This window comes from Saccopteryx leptura, chromosome 2 (genome assembly GCF_036850995.1).
Source record: "Saccopteryx leptura isolate mSacLep1 chromosome 2, mSacLep1_pri_phased_curated, whole genome shotgun sequence".
In the NCBI taxonomy this organism is placed as follows: Eukaryota; Metazoa; Chordata; class Mammalia; order Chiroptera; family Emballonuridae; genus Saccopteryx; species Saccopteryx leptura.
In genome coordinates, this window is record NC_089504.1 from 384,388,176 (window position 1) to 384,405,063 (window position 16,888).

The 16,888-nt window shown below is 42.3% G+C and overlaps 2 protein-coding genes and 2 gene segments (V, D, J or C); 1 reads left to right on the plus strand and 3 right to left on the minus strand.

Annotated features, from left to right (window-relative positions):
- LOC136392851 (immunoglobulin lambda variable 5-45-like) overlaps nucleotides 1-16,888 on the minus strand; it is a 758,839-nt gene that overhangs the window by 443,722 nt on the left and 298,229 nt on the right.
- The window catches only part of LOC136392853 (immunoglobulin lambda-1 light chain-like), a 528,499-nt gene that overhangs the window by 439,665 nt on the left and 71,946 nt on the right, over nucleotides 1-16,888 (minus strand). The gene's annotated exons all lie outside the window — the stretch shown is intronic.
- LOC136392855 (Ig lambda-1 chain V regions MOPC 104E/RPC20/J558/S104-like) overlaps nucleotides 1-16,888 on the minus strand; it is a 501,112-nt gene that overhangs the window by 422,967 nt on the left and 61,257 nt on the right.
- Nucleotides 1,021-9,559, plus strand: ZNF280A (zinc finger protein 280A). Its single transcript, XM_066368209.1, has 2 exons — nucleotides 1,021-1,143; nucleotides 8,009-9,559. The coding sequence occupies exons 1-2, from the start codon at nucleotides 1,021-1,023 to the stop codon at nucleotides 9,557-9,559; spliced, it is 1,674 nt and encodes a 557-aa protein (XP_066224306.1).

Genomic DNA, 16,888 nt, shown 5'->3' on the forward strand with positions numbered 1-16,888 from the left:
GTGAAGAGGAAAAGTAGGGGTCCCATCTACTCTTATAACTGAGACCTGTGAGGGAACTAGAGATTCAGAGTATGATGGCAAAACAGAGAAGGTAGCCCCCATGTCCACAAGAAATGAAATGGACTCGCTACCTGTAGCATCACCCATGGCTCAGAGAGAGTGATGGGGTCTCTGAGTCCAGGCCGTGTCCTAGGTGTTCGAGCGATGCGCCCACCTGGTTGGTTTGGCCTTCCCATTCGGGCGGCATGTCCTCCACGTAGAGGCACTGAGGAAAACCCTGTTGCACAAAGGGGCAATTGCTCCCCCAGTGACCAGGCTGCTTGCAGTCAGGGCAGGGCTCAGTGGCCAGCCACGGTCAGGGGCCCTGCTGGGACCAGTGACCCTACTTGCCACATTTAAATCAAGCTGCTTTTGGGGATCTTTTTTGCAGCTTGTACCTGGGTAGGGCACTTCCTGTGCCTTGCCCCTGTTGCTCTGCCAGCCTCAGGGCTGCCACAAGAGCCTGGGTTTGGGGCGTTACCTTCTGCCGCATGCCAGCCTGGCGAACAGCCTCGGCCTTTTTCTACTAGCTGCGATTATTGAAAATTTTAAATGTCATGTTCACAGGTCCCGGATAGGAGTTTGGGAGTTGAGAATAAAAGGAGGAGGGCTCCTAGGGAGCCCGACACCCAGATCCAGCAGGAAACACTGGAGCCAGAGGCAGGACAGGGCCAGAACTTCCTGTAAGAAAATTGGGGTTGGGCGTCCTGCAAACCAGTGTAAGAGCCAATGGCAGGCTGAGAATGGCCTGACAGAGGAGGGGCTTAAGAACACAGTGGAGAAGAGAGGGGCCCCTGGCCGTCAGGGGATGAGAAAGAGAGAATGGTATTTGCAGGTGAATGAGAAACAGGGTCCTGCGAAGGGAGGGGGCTTTCTAGAGGGAAGAGACTCGAGTGGAAGAGGTCCACAGAGGAACCAGAGAGGGGTCCCGAGAGAGGGGTACCCCTGGGGGTCAGCAGGAGGAGTGAGAGTTGAGAGTCCATGGAGAAGAAACAATTAGGAGCAGAGGTTTTAGGTGAAGTTTCTCTGGCCAGAGAAAGGGCCTGCATGGTGGAACAGGTGGCACAGGGACTAAGGCCGGGCATGGGAATAACTAGAAGCCCTGTATGTAAGGGATCTCCAATCAGTTCCCAGCTTTTTTGGCGATAGTTAAATTGATGAGGGTGTTAAAACCGAAAGTCCCTTCAGGAGGCTACCTGGTCTGATTATCCAGTGGGTTCTGTGGCCTGGCCACAGCAGAGAAGAAGAACAGTTTCTTCTTCTTTAGGGAAGGAGAGATTTCGGATAAGGCAACTCCTGGAGTGTTTTTGGATTAGGTTTAGATTCCTGTGCCCCCACACCGCCCTCAGTCCTCTGAGTGGTCAGAGATGAGAATTGGCATCCCAAAACTCAAGCTCTGGCCATGGACAGATAGGGAAAGTGGATGTGCTTGGGACATCTCCACGGGCACACACACACTCAGACAGAAAGAGGTCCCTGACGTAGCTACGGTTTCGGACAGGGAGTCTTGGCTGAAAGAACTGAGGGGAAGGCTGGAGGCAGGGGACTTACTGCACTATGTGCTAAAGTGGGTGGAAGGTCAGAGATCCTGGTTCTTTCTTGGAGGAGAAGGGAAGAGGAGCGGTCCTTGTGGACTTAAACTCCTCTTGGGTTTTCAGCACCAAAATGTAAGGTATTTTTCCCCGCCGAGAAGGAAGGGAGGGGCCGTAGCCACAAAATGTGGAATAGCAAAGGCTTTATTTAGTACAGCACATCACACCTGACAAGGTCCTTGGTCCCGGGGGACAGAAACCAGAGGAGTTGCATGGATTAACCACATGAAGGATATTTAAAGGGGTCCTCTAGGGTGGGCAAGCTAATATGACGTGGTGAAATCTCACTGGCTGATGGATGGTTGCTCTTTTCCCAAGGACCTCTGGGAAGTTTCTTTTGGTGTGTTTGGTTGTGGGCGGCCCTAGCCAAAGTTCCCAGGTCTGAGTTCCTCATGTGGCCTTCCCCCATTATCCACCCATATAGGGTATGTAAATTTTGTCTCTTATTGAAAGGGAAAGGAAGTTCTTCAGATAACCTTTATCCTTTCAGAGAACTATAGTTAAACTAAATGACCCAGTTGTCCTTGTAAGTCAGGAAACTCCCATATCCTTCTCCCTCCATTCTCTAAAGCAGGGGTCCCCAAACTTTTTACAGAGGGGGCCAGTTCACTGTCGCTCAGACCATTGGAGGGCCGGACTATAAAAAAAACTATGAACAAATCCCTATGCACACTGCACATATCTTATTTTAAAGTAAAAAAACAAAACGGGAACAAATACAGTATTTAAAATAAAGAACAACTAAATTTAAATCAACAAACTGACCAGTATTTCATTGGGAACTATGGGCCTGCTTTTGGCTAATGAAATGGTCAATGTCTGGTTCCATATTTGTAACTGCTAGCCATATCAAGTGATATGACGCGCTTCCAGAGCTGTGAGGCGTGTGTCCTGCATCACCGGAAGTAGTACTGTACATGAGTGACGCCATGCTTTGCAGTGCCTCCACAAACAGTACTCCAGGATCCTTTGCTCCTCTCACTGACCACCAATGAAAGAGGTGCCCCTTCCAGAAGTGCGGCGGGGGCCAGATAAATGGCTTCAGGGGGCCGCATGTAGCCCGCGGGATGTAGTTTGGGGACCCCTGCTCTAAAGAAAGAATGAGGCAAGAAGCCTGACTTTTTCTTCTAAAACACTAATTTTAATTTTTATAATTCTTTGATACCTTACCACAGCCTATGCAAAAACAGGTTGGGCCAATTTCCCCATCTCTGCCTTAAACCATTTGCCAAAATGCAAAATCCTATTAGTGAACTATGAAATAAATGTAGTGGGCTTTGATCAGCTGACAAAAAGAAGTAATTATTTCTTTAAATCTAATATGCCATCCACTGTGTCCGCCTTAAAAATAAAACAGCAAGTTATTTTACCAGCAAAATGGGTTTATTAAATTGCAGGAGTTGCAACCTAGGACAAACTGTAGTAAGGTACCAAAAAGCTGCAAATTAATATTAATATTCTGGGAGAAAAGGTCAGGTTTTCCTGTCCTTTTTTTTTTTGGAAAATGGAGGAAAAAGAATATAGAAGTTTCCTGACTTACAACGATAATTAGGGTCATTTGGTTTTAAGTTCTCTGAAAGGATTAAGGTTATCTGAAGAACTCCCTTTCTCCTTCAGTAAGAGACAAAATTAACGTACCACCCTACACTGATTTTAGCTCTCCCTCCCTTCCTGGAATCCTGAGATTAACATGTACCTCTAGGCCAGGAGTCCCCAAACATTTACACAGGGGGCTAGTTCACTGTTCCTCAGATGGTTGGAGGGCCGGACTATAAAAAAAAAAACTGAACAAATCCCTATGCACACTGCACATATCTTATTTTAAAGTAAAAAAAAGAAAACAGGAGCAAATACAATATTTAAAATAAAGAACTAGTAAATTTAAATCAACAAACTGACCAGTATTTCAATGGGAACTATGGGCCAGCTTTCGGCTAATGAGATGGTCAATGTCCAGTTCCATATTTGTCACTGCTAGCCATAACAAGTGATATGACGCGCTTCCGGAGCCGTGAGGCATGCGTCCCGCGTCACTGGAAGTAGTACTGTACGTGAGCAATGCCGCGCTTTGCGGCATCTGCATCCTGTGCTCCTCTCACTGGCCACCAGTGAAAGAGGTGCCCCTTCCAGAAGTGCGGCGGGGGCCAGATAAATGGCCTCAGGGGGCCACATGTAGCCTGCGGGACGTAGTTTGGGGACCCCTGCTTTGGGCAAAGGAGGAGAGATAGATACTGAAAGGATTTGTGAATGTCTTTGATTATATTACCTTGAAAGTTTTAACGTTTCTTGTAAATCCCCTAGACAAATGTTATAATCTTGTTATTGATTGTGTCATGCTGTCATGCCCCCCAACCTGTATGTGGTCAAAGGGTATGTAACCAGCCCCTGAAATATACTCAGCACGCATGATTTGGGCTTGCTATGCCCTGTTTCAGCCATATGCGGCTGGCATATTTAACAAAATTCCTCCTTCAATAAAACTCTTCAAAATTCATCTGGACTTGGTGTCTCTACATGGACTCGAAGAAATGAGGTACAGTGCCTCTCAGAATCTGGGGTGCAGTACTTTATATCAAAACAAGCTATGGAAAAACCAAAGGCAAGTCCACAAAGGAGAGAATCATTACTTAATACCAGAAAAGGAAGAAGTTGGGAGAGGTGGGTATTAGTCAAAGTCCATTGAAGAAGAGCAGAGGTCTGAGGTTGTGATGGTTCCTCATTGGCTGAGTTGTGGCATTTCCCCATTGGTTGGGCTTGTTGCTAGGTTATGAGAAAACCTCCCTTCCCTTGTGTAAAGCCAGCAGGCACAGCCAGGGCCACCATCACAGCAGCCTGGCCCATGCAGGTTTGCATTGGATTCGGACAGTCGGTAAAGAAACCATGGAGCCAAAAACTGGTGGGCCATAGTCTTTAATCCTAGTTTGCACCCAGCGGGCAAGTAAAAATACACACTGGGCTCCAAAACCCAATCACATTCAGTGCTCACAAAGCTACTGATTTATCCAAGTTTCCTAGAATCAAAGGTTTCTAGCTCACCAGACTTATTCTCCTCAGTTCCCCATCTCCTTCCTTATCCCAGATACAAACTCTACACGAACTGACATCTCACTCAGCACTCCGCCATCTTGGCTGCTTTTCCTGGCCTCCTCCACGTGGCCTTTCTCCCGCTGCTGGCTCTACTCTCTCTGCTCTCTCAGGCTAATCTCAGGAACCAACAGTCAAGTTCTGTTCTGCCCCCATTTTATAGTGTAGCTTCACAACCTTTAATCCAATATACAAAATAGGGTAGTCTCTAATACAAAGTCACTTCTCTGAGGCATGATTGGATTGTACCGCCCTACAGCAAAAAGGGTGGGAAAGGCTTAATCCCAAAACCAAGCCCCAGGTTACAACGATCTCCAACACACATTAATATCACCTGGGCGATGGCCTCTTTAACAAAGTGAGCATAATACATTTTATCTGCCCAACAACTTGTCTGCAGTAGTCAAGAGGGCCACTTCCTGCTCAGAACTGTAAAGAGGCTGAGACAAACGGTGTTTGCAGGAGAGATCCCTCTTTGGAGTATTTTCTTCTCCCCTATGACAGAGTGAGGATACCAAGAGTATTTATTTGTTGTTGTTGTTTTTAAACATTTCTCTTTTTTTTTTTTTAAATAAATTTTTATTAATGGTAATGGGATGACATTAATAAATCAGGGTACATATATTCAAAGAAAACATGTCTAGGTTACCTTGTCATTAAATTATGTTGCATACCCCTCGCCCAAAGTCAGATTGTCCTTCGCCACCCTCTATCTAGTTCTCTGTGCCCCTCCCCCTCCCCCTAACTCTCCCCCTGTCCTCCCTCCCCCCACCCCTGGTAACCACCACACACTTGTCCATGTCTCTTAGTCTCATTTTTATGTTCCACCAATGTATGGAATCATGTAGTTCTTGTTTTTTTCTGATTTACTTATTTCACTCCTTATAAAAACATTTCTCTTGAAGTTGAGGATACAGCAGTAAACAAAACGCAAGTCCTTGTCCTCAAGTAGTTTATAGTCTAGTAGGTGAAGAGAGAAGTAAAGCAAGATATTTTTCTATATTGTGTGCTAGGCAGGGATTAAATTCTGAGATAGAAAACAGTGTTGGGGAAGAAAGTGACTATAATAGTGTGGCCAGGAAAGCCCTGTTGAGAAGCTGTGGATCTGAAGCAGGCCAAGAGCTGGGATGGGGGTTTCTATGGACGAAAATTTCATGGCAAGAGTAGCAACAAAGATCCCAAGAAAGCCTGGCCTGTGGTGGCACAGTGGATAAAGTGACAACCTGGAATACTGAGGTCGCCAGTTCAAGGCCATGGGCTTGCTTGGTCAAGGCACATATGGGAGTTTTGTTTTGTTTTTTTAAATTTTTTATTGATTTTAATTTATTGTGTTTACATAGATTCAAGTGTCCCACTGAATATATTATCCCCCCACCCCTGTGTTCCCCTCAACATCCCCCTTGCCCACCTCCCCCTAACACCTTCCCCCACTTCCCTCCAGGATTTGCTTTCCTGCTCTCTATAACATTGTGTTATGTATGTATAATTTCACCAATCTCTTTCCCTTTTCTGATCCCCTCTTCTCATCTCCTTTCCCTCTGTCTACTTTCCCTCTGGATCGTTTGATCCTGCCTCTGCCTCTATTCAACTCCTCAGTTCATATTGTTCATTAGATTCCTCAAATGAGTGAGGTCATATGATATTTTTCTTTCTCTGCCTGGATTATTTCACTTAGCATAATAGTTTCCAGGTCCATCCATGTTGTTGCAAAAGGTAAGATTTCCTTCTTTTTCATGGCTGTGTAGTATTCCATTGTGTATAGGCACATGTGGAAGTTGATGCTTCCTGCTCATGCTTCCTTTTCTCTCTCTGTCTCTCTCTTTCTCTCTCTCTCTCTCTCCTCTCTAAAATGAATAAATAAAATCTTTTTTAAAAATCTCAAGAAAGTACAGGGTCTTGTGCCTTGCAGACTGAGGTAGCTACAGATGAGGGATGGAGGGTCAGAATACACAAGGACCAGTGGGCAGAGGCAAATAGCCTAGATCTTTTTTTTTAAGGTTTTACTTATTGATTTTTAAGAGAGAAGATAGAGAGAAGGGGGAGGGAGGAGCAGGAAGCATCAGCTTATAGTAATTGCTTCTCATGTGTCTTGACCAGACTGGGGATTTCGAAACAGTGACCTCAGCACTCCAGGTAGATGCTTTATCCACTGCTCCACCACAGGTCAGGCGGCCTAGACCTCTTTTTGGGTATTTTATGGCATGTTGAGCTGTTTGCAATTGCAGGAGACTTGGGAGGCTAGAGAGGTAAGTCTGGAATTATCATGTCACTTAAATAGATACTTACAGCCTGTTTTCTTACATGTAAAATAAGGATGTTAACTATTATCTTAGTGTTTCGGGGAGGATAAAATAAGGATAAAATTGTCTTTAGAAATAAATAATGGGGCCCTGGCCGGTTGGCTCAGCGGTAGAGCGTCGGCCTGGCGTGCGGGGGACCCGGGTTCGATTCCCGGCCAGGGCACAGAGGAGAAGCATCCATTTGCTTCTCCACCCCCCCCCCCTCCTTCCTCTCTGTCTCTCTCGTCCCCTCCCGCAGCCAAGGCTCCATTGGAGCAAAAGATGGCCCGGGAGCTGGGGATGGCTCCTTGGCCTCTGCCCCAGGCGCTAGAGTGGCTCTGGTCGCAGCAGAGCGACGCCCGGAGGGGCAGAGCATCGCCCCCTGGTGGGCAGAGCATCGCCCCTGGTGGGCATGCCGGGTGGATCCCGGTCGGGCGCATGCGGGAGTCTGTCTGACTGTCTCTCCCCGTTTCCAGCTTCAGAAAAAAAAAAAAGAAATAAATAATGGGTCTGACCTGTGGTGGCACAGTGGATAAAGCATTGACTTTGAATGCTGAGGTTGCCGGCTGGAAACCCTGGGCTTGCCTGGTCAAGGCACATACGGGAATTGATGCTTCTTGCTCCTCCTCCCTTCTCTCTCTCTCTCTTCCCTAAAATGAATAAATAGATAAAAAATGACTAATGATATGTGGTTGCACTTGGGTGGCAATTTACCGAAAGAAAGCACTAGAACAGTGTTTTTCAACCACCAATCTGCTACTAGTCCACCAGAAATTTTGTGCTTGTCTGTAAAATAATTCACCATTCTAATGTTGTATGAAGATTATAGACCCCAATGATCTTAGTCAAATTTGTTTATGCTCAGGATGATTTCTGCCTTAGCAGTCCCCAAAATAATTTTATTTTTGCGGGTCCCCAAGTATTAAATGGTTGAAAACCACTGCACTAGAAGTGGAAGGGACCAACTGAGCCAAAAGCAATTGTGAAATAGCAATTCTCTTCTTGTTCTATCAGGGAGATCAAGGGCCAGGACCACTGGAGAACATGGGAGAGGCCAAACACAAGGACTATGAAGGTGCTGAGCCGACCTTTGTTGGAATGGAACATGTAGATGAAGATGATGAAATTCTCTTTGTCAGAGTGATTTCCAAATCAAAGCCAGTCATTTCAAACATTTTGAACAGAGTGACCCCAGACTCCTATTCAAAAAGAAAGAGAGGCCACTTTAGTCAAGATCCTGCTTGTGCATTACAGCCTGCAAATCGCATGACCCCTATGTCAAAAGCAGAGGTCATCTCCCCAGCTTCTCAATCTAAAAGGAGAGCAATAGATGGTCCTATTATTTTTAAGCCTTCCTCTAAACTTAATTATAAAACGAGCTCATCAGAAGTTGTGCCTGGCAAGTCCTCACATTTGCTCTCTCCACAGTCTCAGTGTCTACTTGGAGATGTACTAGCTATAGGAGGCAAGGCTGAAGGTCTTCTTAATTCAAAGAAACTTTCCACTTTGGATACATACAGTGAAAATACCAAGAGATCTAAACTCAGTGATAGAATCCCGGAGGGGCAGTCTTCAGCTGTGGCCCCTTCAGGTGTCTCTCCTACAATAAACACTGATATACTCTCAGAAAGTATCCCCTCTTCATTAAGCCCTATTCAGAATGGAGCACCATTTCCTTGGGCTCACACAAATGACAAGGCATTTTTCAATCTTATAAATCCAGACAAAGCAAATAGCTTCAAAAGGCTGGAAAACATAGACTCTTGGAGTCCAGCAAGTCAAAACAAGACTATTGATCCCAAGAAAGGAAATCTGATCGTTTTACTTGATGACTTTTACTATGGACAGCATAAAGGAGATGGGAAGCCAGAACAGAAGACTCACACAACCTTTAAATGCCTCAGCTGCTTGAAAGTTCTAAAGAATGTCAAGTTTATGAATCATGTGAAGCATCACTTGGAACTTGAGAAGCAGAGGGGGGACAGCTGGGAAATCCACACCACCTGCCAGCACTGCCACCGGCAGTTGCCCACCCCGTTCCAGCTGCAGCGTCACATCGAAAGTGTGCACACTGCCCAGGAGCCCTCTGCTGTCTGTAAAATTTGTGAATTGTCATTTGAAACAGATCAGGTTCTCTTAGAGCACATGAAGGACAATCATAAGCCTGGCGAAATGCCCTATGTGTGCCAGGCTTGCAGTTACAGATCGTCGGCCTTTGCTGATGTGGAAACACATTTCAGAACATGCCATGAAAACACTAAGAGTTTGCTGTGTCCATTTTGTCTCAAAATTTACAAAACTGCAATAATCTACATGAATCATTGTTTCAGGCATTGGAACAAAAGAGTCTTCCACTGTTCCAAATGCCGGCTACAGTTTTTGACTTCAAAAGAGAAAAAGGAGCACCAAACCAAGAACCATCAAACTTTTAAAAAGCCAGAGCAATTGGAAGGATTGTCTCCTGAAACAGAGGTTATTATTCAAGTTTCAGTTCAACCAGGATCAAGAGGTGGAGCATCTATTATCATGAGCAACACTGACCCTCAACTAATCTGTAAAAACTAAAAGAAGTGTGACTATCAACTATAAATATTCAGACATCTCGGCAGCTAGGGTTCTGGCTAACAATTATGTTTTGCCCACTTCCAGGAATTCTGAAAGCCAGAATGGAGATTAGGACATCTATCATGACTGTAGATACCAGTAAGCAATATCAACAACTGTCAGGTTTTCTAGTGATGATTCTTCAGCTTATTACTGTCAATAAGTAGCTCAGAAGTCTTCTTGCCCCTTCCAAGTCAACTTCCTCCCCGAAGTAACCACTGTTCCGACTTCTACCATAGAGTGGTTTTTCCTGTTTCTGAACTTCAAACAAATGGATTTGCACAATAGATTGTCTTTGTTTTCCTTAAATAAGTGAGATGCATTGTGGCTGTATGTAACAATAACACATTTTTTTTTTCAATGCTGTGTAGATACCCTTGGATGAATAAGCAGATTTATATATCTATTTTACTATTGATGGACTTAGGGGTTGATTCTTTTGCTCTTTTGAAGAAAGCTTCTATGAATTTGTGCATGTCTTTTGGCAGGCATATGTAGCCATTTCTTTAGGATATTATAGAGATGAGAACTTCTAGAACATATAGATTTAGCTTTTTAGTGTAGATACTGGTAAACACTTTTTCACACTGATTGAAACAATTTACATTTCCACCAGCAATACTGAGAACACCATTGCTACACAGATACAACATGTGGTACTGCCAGTTCTTTTCTTTAGTGTTATTTTCTTGAAGCTGTAGTGGTATTATCACATGGTAATTTTCATCTGCATTTCCTTGGTGAGTAATGATTTTGAGAATATTGTTTAATATGGTTATTGGCCGCTTGAATATTATTCTCTTTTATTAAGTGCCTATTCAAGTCTTGCCTTTTTTCTCTCCCTTCCTCTCTCTCCGTGTTTATTTTTTCCTCAAACTAAGTTGTCTGTTAACTGGGAAGGAACAGTAAGAATGTCTTTTATCTTAACCTGGATGATGAATTCATTAGTGTACATATGTAGATTAGGGTTGTTTCATCATGGTGTGGCCCATTTAAGCAATTACTCTACCAAGAACATAAATATATCCCCTTTATGTTTTCTTCTAGAAGCTTTGCTATTTAGCTGTTTACATTTAATTCTGTGATCCATCTCTAATTTTTCTTTTTTTTAATTTGGAAAATTAACAGGGTGACATTGATCAATAAGAGCACATACTGTATTTCTCCATGTATAAGATGCTTCTATGTATACGAAGCACCTTAATTTGGGGGCCCAAAATTTGAAAAATAATGTATTACATAAAGTTATTGAACTCAAGTTTTATTCGTCATAAGATTCATACAACTCCTCATCCATGCAAAAAAAAAAAAAAGGGAAATGCAAGTAAAAAGAATCTACAACCACTGTATAAGACAGCCAGTTTTTAGACCCCAAATTTTTGAAAAGGGATGATGCGTCTTATACGTGGGGAAATACGGTAGGTTTCAGGCTAACATTTTTGTAGGATTTGAACTGTTAATTGTGTTGTGTGCCCATCACCCAAAGTCAAATCATTTGCTGTCACTGTATTTGTCCTTCTATACTAACTAACTCCCTCCACCACCTCCATCTTCCTTCTTCTGGTAACCAGTTCGCTTTTACCTATTGAAAGGTACAAACCACAGGCCAAACCAAAAACATGAGGCTAGTGTGTTCCAAAAGGAAAGTTTATTTTAAAAATGCTTGAGTGTAGGTAGGCTGAGACCAGCAAAGGGTGTCAGCCCCGAGGAAGGGATGGGTCGGGTTATACAGATTCATCAAAGGGCCTTGAGCAAAGGCAGCTGTAAGATAACTTATTCCTTTTGTGGTTGGAAGTGGCGCCACATTTCCTCAAAATTGTCTGCTCCCTGATCCAATTGTCCCTGTCAGCATCCAACTACAAGGGAGGTCTGAGCCGGATTCCTGAGTAGGCAAGGCCTTCTACCTTCAGGTCTGTATTGTTCTTAAGAAAGATGGTGGCTGAGAAGTCATTTTATCTGTCACCTATGTCCATGAGTCTAATCAAATTTAATTTTTTGTTTATGGTATGATAAATCAAGCTATCAAAGTTAATTTTTTCATATGCATATTCAAATCAACAAGCACTATTTACTAAAAAGACCATTCTTTTCTCACTGTTGTGATGAAACCTTTGCATAAATGAGGTAGAAGACTATATATGTATTTCTGAACTTTATTTCATTCCATTTGTCTAGGGGCTTTTTGTGTTTTTTTGTTTGCTTGATTTTTTAGAGAGAGAGAGACAGACAGGGACAGACAGGAAAGGAGAGAGATGAGAAACATCAACTCATAGTTGTGGCACCTTAGTTGTTCATTGATTGCTTTCTCATGTGTGCCCTGATCAGGGGTCTCCAGCCGAGCCAGTGATGCATTGCTCATGCAGGTGATCTTGGGCTCAAGCCAGCGACCTTCAGACCTAAGCCAGTGACCATGGGGTTCAAACCTGGGTCCTCAGAGTTCCAGGCCAACACTATCCACTGTGCCACCTTCTGGTCAGGCCCATTTGTCCAGTTCTCTATGCTTGTACTTATGTCACAATTTTTATAGCTCTTAAATATTGTAACTCTGCCTAAGTTTGTGTGATGGGTAATTTTATGCATCGACTTGATTGGCCTAAGGGATGCCCAGAGAGTTAGTAAAACATTATTGCAGTAATATAAGGCTATAGCAATTAAATATATAGAAATATAGAAAAATATGGAAGATATATTAAAGTAATTAAGATACAGTATATTAAAATCAATTAAGGAAATTAAATAAAGTTGTGCCATCTGGATAGGGATTAATATAGTGTGTACAAATATGCTAAACAGACTAGTTAGTGTGTGTGTAAAGTTATACATAAATAAGAAGTAGCTTGATGTCATAACTCTGTAAATTAACATAAACAAGAAGCTTCCCTAGGAACACCTTAAAAGTGGCTTGATGTAACATTTCAGGAGATTAACATTATCTCCCTGCGAGGAACTCCCAAAAAGGTTGAGATGATAATCTTGTAGATTGACACCTGACAGGGGTCGGGAACCTTTTTGGCTGAGAAAGCCATAAACACCACATATCTTAAAATGTAATTCCATGACAGCCATACAACAACCCGTGTACGTTATGCATTATCCAATAAAAATTTGTTGTTGTCCCAGAAGACAGCTGTGATTGGCTCCAGCCACCCGCAACCATGCACATGAGTGGTAGGAAATGAAAGGATTGTAACACATGAGAATGTTTTATATTTTTACCATTATTATTTTTATTAAAGATTTGTCTGTGAGCCAGATGCAGCCATCAAAAGAGCCACATCTGGCTCATGAGCCATAGGTTCCTAGCCCCTGTGTTAGAAGGTGGGTTGAGGTGATAATCTGGTAGATTGACACCTGTCAGAAGGCGTAGACCAGAAAAGATACTAAAGCTAATCCCCCACCCCCGCTGCGGTAGTCGCCCAGACTCCAACGTGAATGTGGACTGTCTCCACGCTGCTGTGACAAAAGACACCAAGAGGCCGTCAGCGTGGCCCCCTTAAGTTGTACCCAGGTTCACCAAAAGGATTTGTGAATAATAAACTGCCTGTGTGATTCTTGCAATTAACTTGTGTGTCAGTCATGTCTTTCCTCCAGTGGCGATTGGTCTCGGCACTGATAAGTAGAATGCTCATAGCTGCCTCAAGAGTAGTCTGGAAGAGGCTGCCAGCCCTGCTGATAAGCAGGAGTGTCGTCCCACTGCACTGGGAAGTGGAATCAGGGACGCCTGATCTAAGTAGAGCTCCAGTTCTATTGAGACAAACATTATTTTCGGTGTGTCTTTAAGGGTGTTTCTAAAAGAGATTAGCATTTGAATCAGTAAACCAGATAAGCCATCAACACAAGAAGGAAGGGTAAATTTTTTTTTTCTCTTGAGAAGGGACATGATCTCTTTTGTCCTTGGATGTCGGAGCTCCTGGTTCTTATGCCTTCAGTCCTGAACTGAATTATAACACTGCTTTCTTGGTTCTCTACCTTGCAGACAGCATATCATTGGATATCTCAGCTTCTATAATTGTCTAAGCTAATTCTCATAATAAATCTCATCTCCCTCTATACATATCCCACTGGTTCTGTTTCTCTAGAACCCTGGCTAATAGAGATATCCAGGAGTTCCAGTTCTCCACCTTAAAGTTAAAAATTGTTTTGGCAATTCTAGGTGCTTAGCTGAATTGAAGCGGTTATAGTGGTCATTCTTATTTTATTCTCAAACTCATTTACAATAACTTCATCGTTAATTTTTTTTTTTTTTTCTGAAGCTGGAAACAGGGAGAGACAGACAGACTCCCGCATGAGCCCAATCGGGATCCACCCGGCACGCCCACCAGGGGGCGTCGCTCTGTCGCAACCAGAGCCACTCTAGCGCCTGGGGCAGAGGCCAAGGAGCCATCCCTAGCGCCCGGGCCATTTTTGCTCCAATGGAGCCTCGGCTGCTGGAGGGGAAGAGAGAGACAGAGAGGAAGGTGAGGGGTAGGGGTGGAGAAGCAGATGGGCGCCTCTCCTGTGTGCCCTGGCTGGGAATCGAACCCGGGACTTCTGCATGCCAGGCCGACACTCTACCACTGATTCATTATTAATTTTAATGTTAGCTGTAAGGATTTTTGTAGCTACTCAGTGACAGCAGAGGAATTGAGCTACTAATCAATAATCAAAAGATAACAGAAAAAAACCCCAAAAATTTTGGAAATTAAGTAATATAATTCTAAACAGGGTGAGGGATGCCAGGAACCTTAAGTGCAAAAGTGCCATCCCTGAACTTTGGCAAGGCTACAGCAGTTCTTAGAATAAATTCTATTTCTAAGGAAAGAGGAAAGATTTTGAGGAAAATGTATCATGACATTACTTTAACCAAGCTGTTAAAATTATAAACATTATGAGGGTTATTCTTGCTTTCACTAGCCTGAGAACTTAAAAGTTTGAAATTTCCAGTTCTGGGTCAATGCCTGGATATACATCGGTTCCTTGTTTGTTGATACCTGGACATGTACCAGACTTCCAGATAACACTATGATTAGTTCCTGAAGGAATCACATATCCAGACCACCTGACATCTGACTGATAACCCATCCTGGACCAATTGCAGGGCTAGGAGCAGGGCTGATTATACTCAAGAATGTACTTTCCACTGTAACAACTCTTAACTTTTCCTTCTTCTTTGGAACACTTCTGGGTTTTTGGCTAGCTCTGTTTCCAGTTTGAAAACTCTGAATAAGTCTTTATCTTTTATTTCTAGCAAAACCTCCAGACTTTTGTTTCTTTGACATATAAAATGCATATATTTCAAAAGAAATATTAGAAAAATAATGATTTAAGTCAGTGCTGTCTATAAAAGTTTTCACACTGATGTAAATACTTTGTGTCTTCTCTTTTCAAGTGCCGTATGTAACTACTGAGCTGTTGAAATGTAGCAAGTGTGACTGAGGTACTGAATTTTAAATTTTATTTAATTTTGATTACTCAAAATTAAATTTAAAGGTAAAAGAAACATTTTCCTTACAAATGAATTCCAAATAAACTATGTACTCTCAATAATTTGTGTGTCTTGTAGATTCTCTTCGTTTAATGAGACTCCAAGCCCCAGCTGAGTGTCGGTTGGATCTAGTGGATTGCTTCCAAAAAGTAGGACATGGAAAGTGAAAAAAAAACAAAACAAAAAACTCTACAGTGGAGAAACTAGTGCTAAGTTACATTCCTATTTATGATAAGGAAAGTTCTGAAAAGGATACATCATCTCTGTGGGAGAATTCTAAAAACCTCCCAGTGTAAGCATGTGAAAAACATCAAACTCAGATTGAGAAACTTCCTGCAAAATGCCTGAACTTTCAGGACTCCTTAAAATCATCAAGGTCATGAAAAACAAAGTTTTAAAAACTTTTCGAAATGAGCTATGGAAACACTATAGAAAAAAATCATTGTAGTATCCTTTATGGCAATATAGAACAGAAATAAGAACATTTAGTGGAAAAACTAGTGAAATTTGAATAAAGCTTGGACCTTACTTGTGACTTATTGAAGGATACTGGAGTAATTTTGAGACATAAATGAAGTCATTTCACATATATACATTTTGAACATAGCAGATATTTTATCTGAACCTACATTCTCTACATTTTGTGGTATAAATCACTCAACAGAAATCTTCAAATACAAAGGATCAATAATATTTAGACTGTGTGTCTGATCATAATATAACAAAATGAGAACTGATCAAGGAACAGCTTTAAAAAAATCTCATGGATTTGGAAAATAAATACCATATTATTATATAACCCTTGCATTAAAGAGAGAATCACTCACTAGAGAAATTAGGACATACTTGGAATCAAATAATAATGAACCTACTTTAAAGCAAAAATTGTGAAACAAAGTAGCACTTAAGTAAATTAAGAAAAATTTATAGCATTACATAAAGAGAAAATTTAAACAAATGAGTTAGGCACTTATCTCAAAAAGTTTTAAAGAGGGATGCCTGACCAGGCGGTGGTGCAGTGGATAGAGCATCAAACTGGAATGCAGAAGGACCCAAGTTCGAGACCGGGAGGTTGCCAGCTTGAGCGCGGGCTCATCTGGCTTGAGCAAAAAGCTCACCAGCTTGGATCCAAGGTTGCTGGCTTGAGTAAGGGGTTACTTGGTCTGCTAAAGGACCGCCGTCAAGACACATATGAGAAAGCAATCAATGAACAAGTAAGGTGTTGCAACGAAAAACTGATGTTTGAAGCTTCTCATCTCTCTCAGTTCCTGTCTGTCTATCCCTCTCTCTGACTCTCCCTGTAAAAAAATAAAGAAAAGAAAAAAGTTTTAAAGAGGGACAACAGAATCTGTAGAGATAAGGGAGAAATAATTAATAATAAAGAGTGGAACAGATAGATGAAGTGGGGGGGGGGGATGGCATTACAGGCTAACAAAACCAAAGCTATTGTTTAAGATTAACTTCTGGCAGAATTGAGCAATCAAAAATAATTCCGTAAAGGTTCAGATAGTAAATATTTTGGGCTTTATAAATGTAATCTCTGCAAATTACTCAACTTTGCTGTTATATCAGGAAAGCAGCCATGTCCTGTGTTCAATAAAACATTTTGTGGACACTGAAATTTGAATTTCATATAATTTTCACATGTCACAGGATAATATTCTCTTTGTGGGTTTTTCAACCCTTTAAAAATGTAAAGCTCATTCTTAGCTTGCTGGAAGCCATACAAAACCAGGTGGCAGGCTGACTGTATTGTCCCCAGATGCAACTTTAGGAGAATGGGCGGCAAGACGTAGTCACATGGTCCAGTTCCTTAAGAATGAGGT

Excerpts from the sequence above, each read along its gene's own strand:
- ZNF280A (XM_066368209.1), top strand. The coding sequence starts at position 1,021 with ATGGAGAAGAAACAATTAGGAGCAGAGGTTTTAGGTGAAGTTTCTCTG. Across the intron at positions 1,144-8,008 it reads TGGGAATAACTAGAAGCCCT|GGAGATCAAGGGCCAGGACC; the intron begins GTATGTAAGGGA and ends TTGTTCTATCAG.